General features: G+C 30.1%; 2 protein-coding genes across 4 annotated transcripts; one reads left to right on the forward strand and one right to left on the reverse strand.

The window, feature by feature from the left end:
• Window positions 1-8,264: 8,264 nt before the first annotated feature.
• LOC101206031 (COP9 signalosome complex subunit 5a) lies at window positions 8,265-11,854 on the reverse strand. The gene is made up of 6 exons (XM_004138717.3): window positions 11,255-11,854; window positions 10,576-10,857; window positions 10,337-10,484; window positions 10,144-10,226; window positions 8,815-8,892; window positions 8,265-8,697 (listed from the first exon to the last, which is right to left on the reverse strand). The coding sequence occupies exons 1-6, from the start codon at window positions 11,669-11,671 to the stop codon at window positions 8,608-8,610; spliced, it is 1,098 nt and encodes a 365-aa protein (XP_004138765.1). The 5' UTR covers window positions 11,672-11,854; the 3' UTR covers window positions 8,265-8,607.
• A 3,644-nt stretch (window positions 11,855-15,498) lies between these two features.
• Window positions 15,499-19,721, forward strand: LOC101205331. Of its 3 annotated transcripts, none has more exons than XM_031880818.1 (4): window positions 15,499-15,623; window positions 16,562-17,621; window positions 17,889-17,932; window positions 19,522-19,721. In XM_031880818.1, exons 2-3 carry the CDS (start codon window positions 16,774-16,776, stop codon window positions 17,923-17,925), a joined length of 885 nt encoding a protein of 294 aa, XP_031736678.1. In that variant the 5' UTR covers window positions 15,499-15,623; window positions 16,562-16,773; the 3' UTR covers window positions 17,926-17,932; window positions 19,522-19,721. The 3 variants fall into 3 exon arrangements, with proteins under 3 accessions (XP_031736678.1, XP_011649763.1, XP_011649764.1); XM_011651461.2 differs by lacking the exon at window positions 19,522-19,721 and adding an exon at window positions 18,070-18,351; XM_011651462.2 differs by lacking the exon at window positions 19,522-19,721 and adding an exon at window positions 18,070-18,351 and having other exon boundaries at window positions 15,528-15,679.
• The last annotated feature ends 5 nt before the right edge of the window (window positions 19,722-19,726 follow it).

A 19,726-nucleotide genomic window follows, 5' to 3' on the forward strand; every position in this document is an offset into this window, starting at 1 on the left:
TTGAAATCACGCTACTCTATTGGGTCCCACTTCCCTTCGCCTTTTATTGCCTTAGCCCGATTTCCCTCCATACACACGCGCCTCTTCCTCAATTGACATACACGCGCCACCCACCCACTCATGGGTCCAAACGCACAGTCTTAACGGAAAACGTTGATGTCTCACTTTTATTAAAATCATAAACAAATAATTTTGTATTTCAAAAAATGTATAAAAGCCCAATCTAGTTCTATCTTTTGTTTTTAAGATTTTAACCGGGTTTTAAAAAAAATTAAATTTCTATAACAAAATTTTAGATTCTATATCGATAATGAAAATGCTACTAAATCTTGTAAAATAAACGTAACCACTCAAGCAAAGAGATAGGCAAATTTTAAAGAAACTGACAACCAAAAATATCCGATTGTGTCTCTAATTTCTACGATCTAGTAAAGTTTTTTATTCAATGGAGTGATTTTCCAAGTTAGAGAATTAATACCTTCCAGACTACTTTATTTAACAATCAAAACCGAAGTTGAAGATGAAAATGCAAAATATATTCTTTAGAGTAAATGGTAATCAAAGTTTATAATTTAAAATAGTTATATTAATTTTCATATAAAAAAAAGTAAACATTCTTACGATAATTGTCAAAAATAGCAAAATTTCAAAGTCTATTAATAATACACAACGATAAACATTGATGATATGTTTACATTCCTAACAATAATAGAAATTTATTTAATGTTTATGATTGATAAAGTTAAAAAATTTACTATATTTTATAAAGATCTTAATTTATTTTACTATATTTAAAAATGTCTTTTTTTTTAATTTTACGAAAAACATATTTTTACAAATTTCAAATATAAATTAAACTAAGAAAAATGGTTAAAAATGGTAGATATTAAAACACCCTTAATACTCCTTCATAAACTAAATTTAAAGTTCATTTAAAATATAAAACAATTAAAATTGACCCGAACCTAATAAATCAAAATTCAAAAAGAATATTTTTAAATATAGCAAACAAAAATTAAAACTATTTAAAAAAAACATAACCAAACATACCATTCTCTTTTTAAAACATTTTAATTAATTATATTTTATAAATAATTTCAATTTTTATCTATTAATCCAAAATGGACAGTGACATAAATTTGTAGGATGGAGGCGTGAAATACACGCTCCTGAAGGTGGAAGGGATGGGTGAAAGTATGGAAAAAGGAAGCAAATGAGAGAAACAAAACACTGAAGGAAGAGCAGGGATTTTCCTCCATTTCGCTTAAAACGGTGTCGTTTTCCAAAGCAGACAACATTAACTTAACCCTAACTAAAATTAAATTGATAGGACGACTTGGAAAAACAAACAAATAAAATAGATATTAAATGGGTATGAGTTGGACGGGACGGGGTTACGCCTCGCTAACTCCAACAAACTACATTGCTTATTTACCCTACAAATGGCTCTTCCCATTTATTTTTCTTCGAAGTCAACCTTTCATTTCTACCTTTTTTCTAAAAAATTAACCCCTTCCAATTAAATTTCTTTACTTTTTTTATCGTTAATTCAATTTCATATTACTCCAATAAAAATAAACTTTACCGTAAACATAAATTAATTTAATTAAATTAGTAAATAAATATACATATAAACAGTTGAATATGATTACTTATATATTCGTAACGACAACGATTGTTTTAAAACTATAAAAAAAAAATTTTTATCATCGATGACGATAATTAGTCTACGATGCATTAGTTGGAGATTTTCTTTATTATTTTGTATTTCTTTCCTATTCATCATTGTTAGTATATTTCTTATTGATAAAATATAGTCATATTTAATGTATTAATCTATACATATGAAATTTTACCCTTTTGTAAGAATGTGTTTGAATTATGTTTAAATTTGAGAAAAAAATAATTCATTTAAAAAAACACTCAAAACATTTTTTTATGAGAAAATATATTTTTTTAGAAATATATATATAATCCAAACCATTTATAACAATTTATCTATGAAATATCCTTCCATATATTAATATCATCGTTGGCTATTTCTCTCTTTAATCTCTACTTTTTTTTTTTCTCTCTTGAGAAAGAAACTTTCATCATAAATTTGATTGGATTCTTATTCCAATCAATAATAAACAATATTCTCATTTTATTCCAATTCCAAAATAAATTTCTACAACAAAAATGGTTATATTTTAGAGCCAATTCCCAATACTATTTCTATTTCTTAAAAAAAAAATAAACCTCAACAATATTGTTCATCTCAATCCACCCATGTTTCTTTGTCTAAGACTTGATTCCTATTTGATTTTATAAATCTTTTTAAATAAAAATATTTCATCTTTGAATATGTGGAAGCAACAATTTAATAAATCTCAATAATCTAACAATTTCAACTTTGGTATAGAACCATTTTAGTTCTTTCTCATGCACATGTTTAATTTTGTAATATTTTGTTTTTGTCGAGAAAATCATTAGTAAGATCGAACAAAATTGTTAAGTATGTAGATCAATAAAATTATTGATAATTTACTTTTTAAAGTGTTTAATTTTACAAATATAAGTCGTCTTATAAAATAATGAATTGTTCGACAACTACTCAAGATGACTTTTGAACCATTTTTATTTAAAGTGTTTAGATAAAAATGATTTTAAAATATTTTCTTAGTCAATCCAAGCATATATCCTTAAGCTATAAAAGTTGTCAAATTATGAGACTATTTTATCATATATTAAAGTTCAAGAATAGATTGTTACACAACAATAAGAAGAAAAAGTATAAAAAAAATGTGTCAATATAGTAATAACAAATTAGATAATAGACTAAGTTCGATTAAACTTTAAGAACCAAAAGCCATAAGAATAAAATTGATAGAATTTTCAAATTCTTGACGAAAATAGAAATATAGTTGAACTTATCGTTCATAAATAGACTCCATAGGATCACTTCAACCATACGAATAATTCAAACACCTTTAATAATTAGAAAATAAAAACGTCATATGAATATGAATGGTTGTAAGACCAACACCTAGCTAGGTCTAAAAAATGGTCCATATGATTCTAATTCCCTTTTTATCTTTAAAACTTACATTAACCATTTAATTTCACACTACTCATACCCTTTTAACATGTGATAGCAATAAGCATAGAAGTTGTAGCAAACCAAAAAAAAAAATAAAAGGCAGAGAGAAGAGATGCCCGTGTGCTTAAAAAAGAAGAGGAAATTATTTGATGCCTTTCTATTTGTATCTTCAATTTTTTTTTTACAACCATTAATTGCTTTTGTCTCCTTAATGTTAGATTCTTTAATAACACACATATATAGCCTACTGTTTTTATTATATTAAAAAAGAGGTTAAATTAAAACGTCCGTGTTTAAACGAGAATCAAATTTTCATAGATTTTAATGTGATTTATAATGTTGAGGTATTATTATAGTTTTGTCTTTGTTAAGCGACGTAAATGCCGTGGCACAAGAGCTTGCTTCTTTCATGTTCAACGATATCATTTCTCATTAAAAAAATGTTAGATATTGATTGTGATTCTAGTAAAATTTCATATAATAATTAAGTTAGTATAATAATCCTTTAGGTCATTGGAGAATCGTTGTAATTACATGAGTGAATATTCCATCGTTTGTTGTTTTTTTTTTAAAGATAATTAATTGTGATGAGGTATTCAAGTGTATTTTATTTTTGGTAGTTATTCTATACCACGGGATATTTGTAAAGTTATGCGATCAATTTAGAGAAAACCACATATATTCATATTTATCTAAGGCATCGTTGGTTTTCTTTATTCACACTTCATTTATTTACTAAAGAGAAAAAAACTATTAAAAGTCAAACAAAACATATAAATCAATGAAAGTTAGTCACGTCGAAGTTAGTCATTTGAAAGATTCCCTCCAACAATGAATGAGTATATCAGTCAATCAAAGTCGGTTTTTCAATCCATATCAAGTGCGGTAAATTTTTTAGATGTTTAAACCGAAGTATAGACCGACCACTTTTCAGTAGATTGGTTGGTTTAATTAAGCCCTTGAAACTTTTTTTGTAAATGTTGGATTTTTTCAATCCGACACCGACCATAAACTTAAATCGATTTTGGTTAATCAACTTAATTTTTCGATCTATTATATTACCTCCTAACTCCAATCGTGTTATATAAAAACTAAAAACATTCTTTTTTTTTTTTTCATTTTTGAAAAGCATCTAAGGATTGGTAAGAACTTCAAGTGGCTTGCAACTTTGTAATTATTCTTTTATTGGCCTAAATTATTGGGATAGGGATAATTATTGATAGATCATCACTCCCTTCGTTGAGGGTGACACTTCTTCATTTTTTGGCAGTAGAGAATATTATTATTCTATAATATAGAATGAAATTATGTACCTTAATTTTAATATAATTGAAAAGGCAACCATGGAGAATTGAGATCAAACAACCAAAACAGGGAAATCCCAAATGATTTCAACATTTTAAATGCTCTTGCTTTGACCAAATGATTAGAGAAAATGAATTACAAATTAAATTATTCATTTTTTAGAAGAACGTATACTTAGAAATTTATATCTTCTTTATTTGAAGATCTCATAGTTGGTCGAAATCAATTTTATTTGATATCAATTTTGGTTTGGTCGATCCATATTGCTCACTCCTATATATATATATATATTAACTATTCTTTTTATTCTCATTTATTTTTTAAATTAAATTACATGTATACTTATATTTAATATAGTGTGTACATATATAATTCTTAAATTTTGAAAAAGTAGTTGAAGAAAATAAATTAGATAATTGAAAGAAAGATATGAAATCGTGCCATTTGGTTTATTGTTTAGTTTTATGTTTTTTCAAAATCAAAATCTTATAGAAATTAAGTTATTATTTCATTACAAGGAAAAAAAAATGTGAGCCAAAATTTGAAACTAAACGAAAGAAAATGTTTCTTAAAATTTGTTGTTATTTCCAAAATAAAATAAACAAAAAAAGCTTTGATTAATTTTAACTATTTATTTTCCAAGGAAAGTTGTTAATTCTGCCATTGATTATCTTAATCTCTACTATTACTACGTTAATCCATCTATTTAATAAACTTATTTAATATTTACTAATGTAGCAAAACGTCACTATGACAATGTCATTATTTTCCTATATTTTAAAACATTTATATCAATTTTACCATTTGAAACAATTGAAAATATAGAATAAAAACAATCCTATTTTAAATGTAAATAAAAGTAAAAGGGAACGATGAATAATTCCCAATTTATTTCATATTTGATCTTCTCTATAGCTCTGTGGAAGCAAATTAAATTAAAAGATTTGTTCACGAGAGTTTCAATATGTTTGTATAACATTTTTCCATTTTTGGGAAGAAAAGATAGAAAAGAACAAAAGGGTTCTAAATTCAGATTAATCATGAGAGAAAACAAAGAGAGCATGTGAATAATTTTTTAAAAGCATTTCCAAAGTAAACTCCCATCTCAAAAGCCATTTTCCAAAACATGATTCCTCGTGAATAATAATAACAATATTACTTTTCTTTTTTACAACAAAATTATATATACTTCAAGATTTAGTCTCACTATCGATGTTAATTTGTTACGAGATCGGCTTAATAATAGTAATTTTTTAACAAGAAAATACTATTTGATTTATGAATGTGCAACATAAAGTTTTTTTCTCAAAAAAAGATCAACAATATGAACAACTATAGGGGAATAAATTATTTCAGGTTTTTTCATAAGTATAAAGATTATATTATAATGTTTTTCATTATGGAATCTCATCTACTACAATAATAGAGGTAGAGAAGAGAAGAGAAAAGAAAATAGAGAAAAAGTGTCATGAAAGCCATGATGACTAAGAAACAATCTCCACAAATCAAACTTAAAAATGAAGTTTAGGGTTTAGGGGAAGGATAGCATTACCCTTTGCCTCTCCCTTCTTGGTTACTCATTTTTAGGGTAATTTAATTCGTCAAATTGAAAACGAGAAGAATTCATAAGTTGAAATGGTCGAGATGATTGTGCAATACTTTTTATTTTATTTTTACTTAAAAGTTTAAACTATAAGTAATAGATGTATGATCCTTTTAATTTTGCATTTAATGATTATTTGATATGTTCGTTGTTTTCTATGAAATGAATCTCTATTTCATTTATAATTTAATAGAGGTACAAACCTATATATAACTAAAAAGAAATTCACTTAAAAAAATAATATCTACATAATAATATCACTTAAAATAATCTAATTACATTAATACTCTTCCTCAAACTCAAGATCGTTGAAATCACAAACTTGAGTTTGCTAAGAACTAAGAAATCTAGAACAGAATTAGAAACACACGAACAACAAACACAAACAAACTAAAACAAACTTTAAGCAATAAAACAACATTCGTATTTAAAGGAAAAAAAAAAAGTAATAAATCGGTCGGATTTTGAAAAGTTTAAGACATATTTGATTTATGATCCAATAATTATTTTTAAAATAAAAATTTCAACAGAAAAACAAGAACAAGAATTTCGTGTTTGGTTTAAATTTTAAATTTTGAAATTTATATTCAAAATTCAAAATTTGTGTTTCACTCATAATTTAAAACTAAAAACGGCAAAGTAAAAGGTTAAAAAGCTAACTTACAATATTAAGATTTAGATGAAATAATGGTAACAAAGATCATAACAATCTTATATATATAGTTGAAAATAATATATATCATATGATTTCTCCTAAAGAAAATTATTTAAAACTATATGCTTGCATTGCAATCATCAGTGACCCAAACATATATTTCTCCTAAAAAGGTTATTTATTTATTTTATTTTGGTAAAAGATCCAAAAATAATTAAATATAATCAGATCGCATAATTTGAATTTTGCCAATTGAGTTTGATAATAAGAAATCCTATTTTATTTGAGTTGTGATCCTTTATGACATAATTAAAACGACATTTTGATTATAAAATATTTTAAAATCTCTTGTAGTTTGGTAAATTAGTATTTGCAATTTTTATTGTTGATTTTCCTCCAAATAATTTAGTGATCTCCATGAACATCCAATTGTAAAAATATACTCAATAATGTTTTTCTTTCGTGAAAATCATATATTATTATTAGCTGATTTTGTTTACGAAATCAACACTAAGTAATTAAATTTAAAATTTATTAAAAGCGGGTTATTGGATCCATCTTTTCCTCCAAGAACAATGGCAGAGGATCCATCTTGTTCCTCAAAGTCTCGCGAGCTTCCCTCAACTTTTCAGAAATTTTCCTTCTCTGTATAGCATTATATTGGCCATCTTGAGCTTGTCCTCAAGTATGAGAAGTTTGAGTTCAATCCCACGCTTGTGGTTATGCTCGAGGATGTCTTCCTCTGGTGCTTTCAGCAACCTTTCCATTCTTTGGGCTCACAAAAAACTCTTGTTCCTCTCTGTGTATAACCATTGGTGCCAGACCCTCTAGGAGTTTGTAATCCAATACTGTTATACATAGCCCTGCAGCTTCACCAACCTAGAAAGAATAAGACACTAATCGCAAACAAAATAAACCCAAATCGCAGAACAAAAAATTACGGAGAAAGTGAAGAAAAAAAATAAATCTCAAGCACCAAAATAATTAAAAGAGAAATCGAAGAACGGAACTGCATGCAAAAGAAAAGAAAAAAAAAAACAATAGCTTCAAATTTACACACTCAAACTTGAAGAGAAGAACAAGAGAGAGAGAGTAAACAACAAAATCAAAGAGAGCACCAGAGACGGAGAAGCTTGAGATTATAAATCGACAGTGTTGAGAGATGACAGAGAGAAATTGATGAGATGAAGAACCCAAGGTTATTAGATATTTTGTTCAATTATATAATTAGGAATTTCAAGCCTTTTTTATTAGTAATTTTATTTAGATAAATTAGATTTGAAGCTATGCGTTAGAATTTATTCTTTTGTTTTCTACTAAATTTGGTTTTTTCAATATAAGTTTGGGATCGAGTGAAGCCATTGGCTGGTGGTTGTAAGCGAAGCCATTGGGAGGGGGAGATGCCAAAGGTTCAAAAGACAGTCTCTCATTCACATTTTAAAATCTGATACCAACTTTTCTAATTATAACCTTTTATAAATAAAAATCAATTGTGCATTTTTGTGATATTCCCTCCAAAATTTCACAACATTTATTAAAAATAATACAATGTTCTAAGATTTTACTAAAGAATTTAATTTTACCGAAGCAAAAACAAGAACAAAAAAGACTGCAACAGGTAGAGGCAATATCTTGGCACTTCGATTAAATTTCAATAAGAGAGGGGCAGAGGCAGAGAAGTGAAATCCCTGCCCGGTCTATGGTTATCAAATGAACAAAAAAAAAGTGCACTAAAAAGTATTCCCTTAAATTTAAAGGCTCTTAAAAGCTAAAGCCAACCCAAAGAAGGAGATTCTCAGTAGTACTCTTAAATTGCTGCACAAAGGGGGCAACCTCAGTAAAGAACACATCCATCTGCACCTTTCTTTTTTACCGAATTCCCTGCCGTAGGAAGGGAACACATCAAGCACTAGGGTTAATGACTTCATTATCAGCTCCTGGATTTGCAATATCTGGCTAACATCAGCTTTCCACCATTGGTTCTGGACTGGATGACTCAGGTCGAGATTTGTTGGGTTGTCGCACTGAGTTGAACAGGATGTCCTTGATAACCTAAGCATGAAAAAGTAACAAAACTGTGGTTAGGGAATAATGTGGTGCATCTTTGATGTGCTCTTTTGTGAAATGAGCACCACGACATTTAAGAGCGAAGGGTAATGTGAGTCTCACCTGTGACATCAAACCATGAACCTGCTCCACTGTTATCTTTGCACTGTCGCGAGTGATCTTAGCAAGTTGGGAGTCTTCCTGCAAATGGAAGATGAAATTACAAAAATGCTATGCTTATATAGCATCAAGAGTTCATCTGGATGTCAAAATTAATATTGCTAGAGCAACTAACTCGGTTAGAGAGAGTGTGTGCTGTGTTGTATATATTGCCCTTCACAAATTTAAAAAATGCAGTTTTTTTCTTTTGAGAAATCTTGTGAAAGTTAGACATCAAAGGAGAGAATTCTTGTTAACCACATAACAGATGGACATATCAGGTGAATTTGACACTGCCGAAACAGGACATAACTTTAGTACCAACAAAAAAATAATATGAATATAACTCAGTAAAGTACACAAGGACATGCTTAGCATCACCAATACAAACCAGTAACACAACAATTTGCGTTGCTTAATTTCCAACGGGGAGGCTAAAAGGAAGGACCTACTTCTTCTAAAATAAGAAAACAGGATGCATAAAACTGGTGAATGGAGTAATGCGTGTCCAACCAAGAAAATTTTGGTTAATCCAAATCTTTTGTATCAGACCTAAAAAGAAACAAACCAACAATTTTCTTTCTTGGTGGCTTCTTTTCATTGGTTCCAATTTTTTTTTCTGCCTTTTATGCTCATGGCCTCCCCTTTGTATTTTTATTCTTAATGGAGGTTGATTTCTAGTACGTGTGTGTGTATTTGTGTATATATAAAGAATAAATAAATGATTCTTGCAATAGTTATGATACAATGGGTTGTCTACTTGGCCAACCTCAACATAGTTGAACTGGTTGAGGCAATAATTTATATCATTCAAATCCTCACCCACATGTAGTTCAACTAAAAGGAATAAGTTATGCAGGCCTATCTGGGCATGAGTTAAATACTTCAAATTCAAAGCAAAACTTCTGCAAATATGGAGATTAATCTATGCTAGCTACCTTGAACAACAAATGAATAAAAAGACCAACCACAGTACAAATAGACAAGTAGTGAAGATTGCATCTAAGGGAATAATTTCAGAGATGTGAAATTAAACTTTAAAATATCCAGTATGAACACTCAGAATCTGTTTGGAAAGGTCTCAAATTGTTTCTCTCCAGGCTCCCTTTCTGTAATCTCCGGTTTATGGCCTAATACTTTGAACAAAAAGTATGCATATCTATCTACGACACAAACTATAACAGATCATTTTCTGTAGCTTATAAAATAGATAGATGCATGTACAAGATAGAGCTGTATATGCTCCGAAATATATATATAAAAGAAGAAAGAATAAGAGACGACATAACACACCTCCTTCTTCCTCTGAGAAGGAGCTATCAATGGCCCAAAGCGGGAGTGAGCCAACTGATTCTCCACCTGCTCAAGTTTTTCAGCTGCAAAGAACAAAATAAACAACTAAAAAGAATCATATAAAATTCAAATCAAATCTAATCATTCAAGTAGAGATATTAAATAGAGTGCGTTGTAATGAAGACGAGGATACCTAAATCTGAAATTTGCCCAGCAACATAGTCTCCATTACCCAAAAGAGGAGAAGATGAAAGTGTATTAACCCAGTACTTGTTCCAAAGTAAATCCAAGAGGTGGCAGTCAAGTGAAGACTTGAAATATGTGATATCAAGCGCATAATACTGCAATACCGTGTAAAAGTTAAGAAAATTGCATACCCAATGGAAAATAAACTGAGTAAATCTAAGAAGATGAAAGATTAAGGGAGGAAACCTGTTTACAATGCACACCAAAGTCTTCGATCTTATTCAGTGGGATGGTTTGATACTCAGAAACAGGCTCATCTGGTGGCTTATATCCTTCCGGGTAGGTCCTGAAAGCTCCAATCTCAACCTTTCCAGCAGAAACAGTTCTTGTAGGATCAATCACAACAGCCAAAAATGGCTCCTGAAATTGTTGGTTTAACATCTGAGTGGAAACATCAATACCCGAAAGCCAGCATCCGTAACCTGGATGAGAATGGTACCATCCTACAACGTTCTCCAACCTCCCCGCCTAAATCATAAGAGAGCCATGATATAAAAACTACGAAGGTTGTCAAGAATTCACAGATAAGACGGCATCACTTCACTACAACATATGTAGAAAATTCATCAATTCTCAAGAAAATCGATAAATTCAAAAAATTCAGCATTGGTCCTGTGAAATGACTTATTGGCGAACGTAGAAATCTACACATCAACAACAAACATAGGAATAAACAGAAAAATACATTCAACTTCAGTATATACTCCTTCAATGCAACGCTCAACGGTGCAAAATAAACCTAACTTCATGCATAACGGAAGCACGTTTATGAAAATTGTCGAATCAAACAACAGAAATATATTTTCAATTGATATGAAAAAGAAAGCAATCAGAATGGCAAATTCGAAGAGTATATAAGAAAAACCTGCTTGTTCGTCTGGGAATAATCAACCATATACTCATACGCATCAGCCTGAGCATTAACCCTAGTCTCGGTACCTTCAACAGGCAAAGCAAAGGCATCCATGACGATAATAGCGTCTCCATCGGTCTTCCCCTGCATAAGTCCCATGACCTCTATAGTTCCGCCGGAGCGTGCATGAACCACCATTTTAAGAAGCGCGAGGGCAGAGATCTTCACACGCTTGAAGTAATGAGGATCATTCTGCCACGGCTTTTCCTGCTGAAACTTTGCTTGTGCAGCCTCATCGTAATAGAATATCGCATCGGAAGCAGAATCTGAAGCTTTGGAGGTAGTCGGAGGAGTATCGACGGAGATGATATTGTTCTCAAGCTCCCAGGTTTTCTGAGCTATTTGTGAGGATGATGGAAACGGCTCCATTCCTCTTGAAATGGAAGTCGAACGAGAAGAATATGAAGAAAAATGCTACCAATTTTCGTCTGAATTCAGATTGTTCGATAGCTTTTTTCTGATTCCTGTCGATGAAATTGGGGTTTCTTCAATGGCAATTTTGAAGGAGAAGCGAGTAGAATTCCCCCAATCGACAGTAACTGAGAAACCAAAATTTTCTCTTCACACCGCCAAAAACATGAACTTGAATGGACGTGGCCCATTAGGTTTCTGCTGGGCCCATATAGTTATTGGGCCAATGTAGGCTGACCCACTTTTCTTCCCTAAGCTCGTGTTTGAAATAAAGCCCACGGCCCTCTAGTTGATTTTTTAAAAATTATAAATATAGCAAATACACTTCTATACCCAACTTTTCTTGTTTATTAGTGATAAACCAATATTTACCGCATATACTATCAGTAGTCAGACTTCTATCGTTAATAAACTTTAACATATTTTATTATATTTGTAATTTTAAAACATTTTACTATATAAATTTAATGACTCTATTTACAACTATCATTATTTTATTATTATTATTATTAAATATTACTATTTTGAAATGGTTACTTTTGTTTCTATATTTTTAGACTAACTATCCAACATACTTTTGGTCAATTAAGCTATCGTCAATTTCACACAAATGAATAAATACAAATCAAGTTATTTATTATAATTTGATTTAAAAAAAAAAAAACCTATTATTTCCATTTTTGTTAAAGTATAAAGTGCTCATATATTAGATATAAAATCCCAAAGAAAAATTATCATAAATAGAGAATTGTACAAAATACTTTCATTTAGTAATGAATTTTGTGATTTGTTTTCAATGTTTTCTTTTTCTTTTTCTAGTTTTGAAAAAACCCCAAATTCAAACCCATATCACAATTTTTTCTTAAAATATTTGTACTTTTGGTGTTAGTGAAAGCAAGAATGTGTATAGTACATCACAAAAAAGGAGCACTTAGTTCTTGCCTTTCTAATGAAGCATACTTGTTTAATTTAATTTGGTGGTGAAAAAAAAAAAGAGAAGACATTAAAAGAAGAGCATGCTTCATCCTTTTTAGTTATCCATTGTTTTTATTTAAAAGTAAAAGTAATAATATTTTATTTTCTTAAAAAAATTGAATTATGTGCAAAAAGAAAAGAAAACAATTAAATAAAATGGATATGGTAAGCACTCATAGTTGAGTTTTGTGGTTGACATCCTCTTTTTCCTTCTATTTTAATTTGCCCTAACTACCACATTAACCTTTTAATTTTTCAATTCATTTTGCCCAATTTATTATCATTTCTTTTGTGTAATCTTTGAAAGTTTAAGTCCCACATGTTTTCTTTTGTCTTTTATGCTCTTTTATTTCTCATTTTATTGTATATATATATTTAACTTTATTGATAATTGCATATTTAGACACACAACTTAATTAATTTGGAACTATCGAGATATTTATAAAATATAGTAAAGTTTTAAGTTCCATCAATGTCTTTATGTATCTATCGTTGATAAAATCTTGAATTTTGCTATATTTTGTCAATTTTGCCGTTTTTTGAAAATTTCCAATTAACTTTACGAGAGCATGTGAGAATTTTAGGTACTATGCCCTATTTATTTAATGGGTGTTGATTTATGTGTTGACGTATATATAAATTTGTCCATGTGTTGTTACGTGAAAGTTTAAAATTTTCATTTGCACGTAAGAAAATGAAGGTTCAACTAAATATTGGAGTAACACGTGATAAAATAATTATATGGACTAAAACAGAGTGTTAATTTGGTTTTCTTTTTTCTTTTGTTCCATATATACGTATTTATTTAAAACAAGTGAGTTGAGTTGTATAGGAAGGAGTTCAGTATACAATTTTACCACTGAACTATTTATTCGAATTGATAGATTGTTTAACTTAATTATTTGTTATTTTTAGTATAGGTTCATATGACTCTAAATTCATACGTGTTCATCGTTGTATTATTCATAATTGAAACGTTATAGAACTTTAATTAGTGTATAAATTCTAAATCGAGTAATGCACGTATATATCACATATGTATATGAAGATAACATCTTAATGACATATCAATAAATGTTGAAATTGAATGGATACTATCAACCTATTTCAATCCACTGATTTTTTTTAAATCTTTTTTCACAACTTATTTTATCCACGTGTCTAATTGCAAATTGTCACATGACAATTTTTTTTATTGTCCAAACAAATATACTTTTTGAACCTTATTTATTTTGTGATAGAGAACTATATATGAACAAACAAAACATACTCAAATTGTTCCACTATTTCCACTACCACGGCTTCAACTCATAAGTTTGTGGATAACTTTTACGTATACAAATCTTTGCTTTCAATCCAGAAATCCGTATATTATTAAAAGTTATATGCATTTTAGTTATTCGTGAACCTTCGTTTCAACACGATATACTTCACATGCTCAAGTTGTTTATGCACAAGAACGATACATAAAAATTACTGGAACCCACGTTGAATGATTACTAGAATGGAAGAGGAAAGTTTTTAAATAATTAACAGTAAACTTCATGGGAAGGGTAAAGGATGAAAGAGATGAGATTAGGATTTGGGTATATAATGCAAAGACGTATTTTTCAATAAAAATAAAGACATAGACAAATAGGTAAAAGAAATAATATAATTAATTAATTATTTATAGCAAAATAGTGAAACGTCATATTTGATTTAATAATAAAGGGTTATGAAGGGGTCGCTTTATTCTTAGATTATTTTTTATAAACGTATTTTTTAAAAAATAAAAAAATAAAATTGAGTCCACAAGAAATTATGAAAGATGAAAATAAAGAAATAAATAAACAAAAGAAGTTCTCTGCAATAATGACAGCCATCCACGTCGGCTCGCAATAGCGATTGTTTGAAAGCAATACGGACTCTCCATCGGAACGGCCAATTTAATCTCTCTCTCAAATAACATTATCTAAATTTAAAATAACTTCTCTTCCTTTTTCTTTCATTTTTATCCTAATCTTTAACGATATTCCAAATAAGTTATAGTAATATGTATCGAGAATACAACGTATTATAGTATAAATTGCTATAGTATATTTTAGATGTTAACTATTATAATCTATATTTGAGTATAGTAGATTATAATAACAAAATTATATTTTAAATATAGATTATTATAATTTGTGTTTAGGTGCATGTTATTATAGTTATAATTTGTGTTTTTTACTATATTTTTAAGTTTGTATTAAATACAATGTTTTACATACATATATATGTATGAGTTTTCCACTACTATTTCTTTTTTACATATATATAGGGTACGATCTTATAATTATAATATTTATGTTTTCAAAATCCATCGGTGAAGAAATGTTAATAGATAACACTTTTCACATAATTTACTATGGGTGACTGTAGGAAACAAAAGGAAAAAAAAATTGTTTCAAACATGTGTTTTTTATTTAAAATATTTTTCAAATTAACTTTTGAGAATATTTCAAACATGGGTTTGGGTTTGGGTTTGGGTTTGAGGGATTGCAAAAACACCTTTATTTATTTTTTTAAATTAAAGATCTAAAAAGTTAACCAAAATAGCAAAAAGTTAAAATAAATGGACAAAATTACTCATATAGTGATAGATACAATGAATGCTCAAATGGTAAATAGTAAAGTATTAAAAATAGATCTTAATTTCTACCATTATATTATATAAGTTTATTAATTTTCGTTTAGAAATACACAAAATACAAATTATATGGAAAAAATAGTTATTTGAGTGAATTTGTTAATTAATAAATGTAATTTGTAAGAAGAAGAAATATATATATATATAAACATAAAGAGGAACATGCTTCCCCACCCTTCTGACGACTCTCTCACCCTTTTTACAGGCTCAAGTTGCAGATACTCTCTTCTCTTGCGTGAAAAGTCTCCGCCTTTCTTTTCTCAGGTCTCATCTCCATCTGGGTTTTCAATTTTTCTCTGAATTCATGCTTTTATTTTCAGGTGATTTTGATTGGATTTGTGTGCTTCTTCCTCTATCTCAACTTAATTATTGTTCTTTGATTCTGTCTTCTTATATTTTTGCTTGGCGATTTGGGTGTGTTTTTTTTTCTTATCTGATTTCGTCGCCAAATTTATGGTACTTGATCGTCAGAAGACCGTTTTACTTTCAGTTGTTGAGTTTTCGAAACAATTGTTATGTTGGTGATTGGGTAATCGCATTGAACACCGTTTTGTTTTGACAGGGTTTTTGTTTTTTGCTTGTTTGTTCTGAGCCATTGACTATTATTTTGTTGCGATGGCCTTTTCAAACTCGGTAGGCGGCTGTGATTTTATAGAGTATTGACTTTTAGATTATTTTCACTCTCTTCCTTGGGTTCTCTGTTGGGATCATATATAATTGTCATTTTGATATTATTCTTTTTAGAAGATGGGTATGCGATAAAATCAGTGGTTTGTGTCTGGATTTTTATCTGCTAAAGACTTGGACTGAATGGAATAATTGGAAATTTGGAATCTGATTGCTGGTTGGGTTTTAACTCTTATAACAGTGGTGTAGAGCATGAAAACTTGAAGGGAAGATAAAAGATCTTGTTTATTGGGAAATTTAAAAAGAAAGTTGTATTACTAGCAAGAATTTACGTTCCGTGTTATTTTGGATATGGAGTTTTGCGGAATATAAAGGATCACGTTTTTTGGGAAATCAAAGTAGAAAGTCGTGTTGCTATTTGTAAGCATTAATGTTCCGTATTTATTTTGGAAAGTTTGGTTCCTTTGGAGTCTTCGTCCAGAAAGTGTAGAATTGAAACTGTTGATTGCATTGTTCTTATCGGGAATATCATTTTAGTGACTGTTACCTAATTCAAGTTTTGTTGTTATGTCCAGATGTGCAGATAATTATGGTGGTTCAAGGATTAGACTTCTAAATGTGTTCGGTGTATTGTTTTGTCCTCGCACAGAATCATTTTGGGCCTGGTTGATCAATGATTAGATTCTGGTTCTTTGATTAATATTTTAGATTCAACCTAGGTTCTCATAGTTCCTTCTTGTTCAACTGAATTTTTCTATGAAAGTGAGCTAAACTTTCTATCTCTTTCATGGATAGTAATCAGTTTGGTCCTAACTGGGATGATGTGATTTGTTCGATTTGCTTGGATTTTCCACATAATGCTGTACTTCTGCAATGCTCATCGTATGACAAAGGATGTCGCCCCTTTGTATGCGACACGGATCATTTACACTCAAATTGCCTTGATCGTTTTAAAAATGCACATAACACAATTCCTCCATCAACATCTGATGTAGTTCCTCCAATGAACACAGAACCAGCGGCACCAGAAGATGATTGCAAATTATGTTGTCCTTTGTGTAGAGGAGATGTTAGTGGATGGAAGGTGGTTGATGAGGCTCGCATACAGTTGGATGAAAAGAAACGTTATTGTGAGGAAGAACAATGTAGATTTATGGGCACGTATTTGGAATTACAACAACATGCTCAGTCCGAGCATCCTCATGCTCGTCCTTCAAAAATCGACCCTGCTCGACAACTTGATTGGGAAAATTTTCAGCAGTCCTCTGAAATCATCGATGTCTTAAGTACCATCCACTCAGAAGTTCCTCGTGGGGTGGTGTTTGGAGACTACGTGATTGAATATGGAGATGATGAAAGTGGAGATGAGTTTGAGGATTTCCCTGGGGACGATGGCAATTGGTGGACCTCTTGTATCTTGTACCAAGTATTCGATAATTTTAGGAACTCAAGAAATCGAAGGAGGTCAAGAGTTGGTGACACAAGAAGGGGAACTCGCCGTTCAAGTAATGATTTGTCAAATTCAGATGATAGTTCTGTGGCCTCTGTAGAATTTGCAGAGTATGGAGTAGAAGAAATTGATGACGAAATTGTGACTACAAATGTCTCTTCGAGGGGTAGTTCCAACCACAGGAGGTGAGAAAATGCATTCCCCTTCGAATCCCCATTGAGCTCTATTCAAGTATTCCTGTCTAGCTAGTTATTTTAACATGCTTTTGGCTGTCATTGACCTTAAAAACTAAAGAAAATGAACCGTTATAACATTTATGAATTAGATGAGACTTCCTTTTCTTGTATCTAGTTCCTAGCTCTACAAGTTGAATGGTTTAGCTTAGATGTCATTATACCGATATATTTGAGTTGTTCTAACTTGATTGATTTATCTTCCTAACTGATCCCTAGTTCCCGAAGACGTCGCTCCCGCTTTTACGACAACTAGCCACTAGGTATGCATTTCCCATGATCTGCACTGTTTTGTATTGTCTCTGTTTTAACGTTCAACATAACATCTTCAAGATGTTCTATTTTCTTCTCCTTCCTATCTCACAAATATTTCCCTTGTTGTCTTGTGATTTTATGGCAGCGTCGGAAAATGAGGCGGAGTTAAGGAAATAGATGAACCATTTAGACGTAGAAAAGTACTAAAATTCATGTTACATTATGTCATGTTTAAACGTTTAGTTCTTACATTTTGTTGGCTTCTTTCTTTCTTTATTTTTGTTTGGTTTCTTTGAAGGGGTTGTTCTAAGATGTATTCTGCTTACTCATTATATTGTTAAAATGGATTGAAAGGCGCCAAACTGATGATAACTGATGCTTTAGTTAGTGTATGTATAGCTGATCTAAATTTTGTTCCCTTGTTTCATTTAGAACTTTCTTATTCTTGCAACCTCACTACTTACGGTTATCGACATGCTCAACAAATATTCTAAAGCGTCATGTTCTTGCTTTGACACTGTTTTGTACTCCTTTGTTGTCAAACCCGAAACCATTTTGCTTTCTTTCCCAACTTCAATCTATTATTGATGTTTAGCTTTAAAGTTATTGTTCACAGTTATGTGGGATTGGCCTGAGGTCAGTGTCATAGGATATGCTTAGATAGGAATCAAGTTAAAATTATAATTATGAAGGAAAATATTATATTACCCTTTAAACACAAGTCAACTTCTAAAGAAGTCCATTCTTACTAAAATGGATGCAATTGATGCTATTTTTGTGCATTGGCAAAAATGCAGTGTAATGATTTTGAGCATTTGCTATTTTCTCCATTAAGATAGTCAGGTGGAAATTGATTTGATACTAAAATAACATTTGACAGAGAGAGAAAGAGGGAAAAAAACTGATTGGTAGTTATTATATTTAATTTAGAAACTTGTCTTTTCATTTGTAAAAGTCTAATAATGGATAAACTATAGGTTAAGTTGTAAATAAACTAACGTAGATTGCTAGGTTTTGATAAGCTTTTTTCTGTTTGGTTTTTCACAAACATATCAAAAAAGAACAATTTACTCTCTATGTGACAGTAATTTGATTTTACTTTTTAATTTTTAAATCGGTGCTTATTTTCTCCTTAATTTTATTTGTGAAAGAAAATTTTGAATTATTAGTCAGAATTTATTTTTATGTGTTTGAAAGAAAAAAACAACATTTTTTTTTTACTGAATTAAGTGTTGAAGGTTGTTCAAAGTAAGACCTAGAGACCAAGACTTACCAAGACCATGGGGAGGGGTCCAAGCATTGTAGGGTATCAGAAAGGACAAAAGGTGTATGCAATCTAAAAGGGAATTGTTTGTGATTCTAAGTTTTGGTTGATTAGCCAAGTTGGATTTGAATTAACAGAAAAATCTCAAACATGGTTTTCATTATATTAACAATAGATAAGTATCGAAAAACTAACTAATTAGTAGCCTCATCCAAAGAATAAATTGAGTAATCTCTTAAGGAAAGATCCTATTTTTTATCTTTTGTGGTTCGTTGAATTGATTACTCATCGTATTAGCTCAAGTATTGAAGTATAGTTGGCTCACTATGATAGGATACAAGTTGATGAAGAATATCAAGACAAAGTCAAGGAGAAGCAAGCCATAGATCAACTCAAGTGATAGTTGATATTCAAATGCCGATTCGGGATAATCCTTTGTTTCATAGTCTGGGTCTATTTACAACTAGCCAATTAAGAATTCTCTGATGTACTGGTATTAACAAGTGTATATTTGATGTAGTTATCGATTCTCTTGAAT

The sequence above is a fragment of the Cucumis sativus genome, chromosome 2 (genome assembly GCF_000004075.3).
Source record: "Cucumis sativus cultivar 9930 chromosome 2, Cucumber_9930_V3, whole genome shotgun sequence".
Classification (NCBI taxonomy): Eukaryota; Viridiplantae; Streptophyta; class Magnoliopsida; order Cucurbitales; family Cucurbitaceae; genus Cucumis; species Cucumis sativus.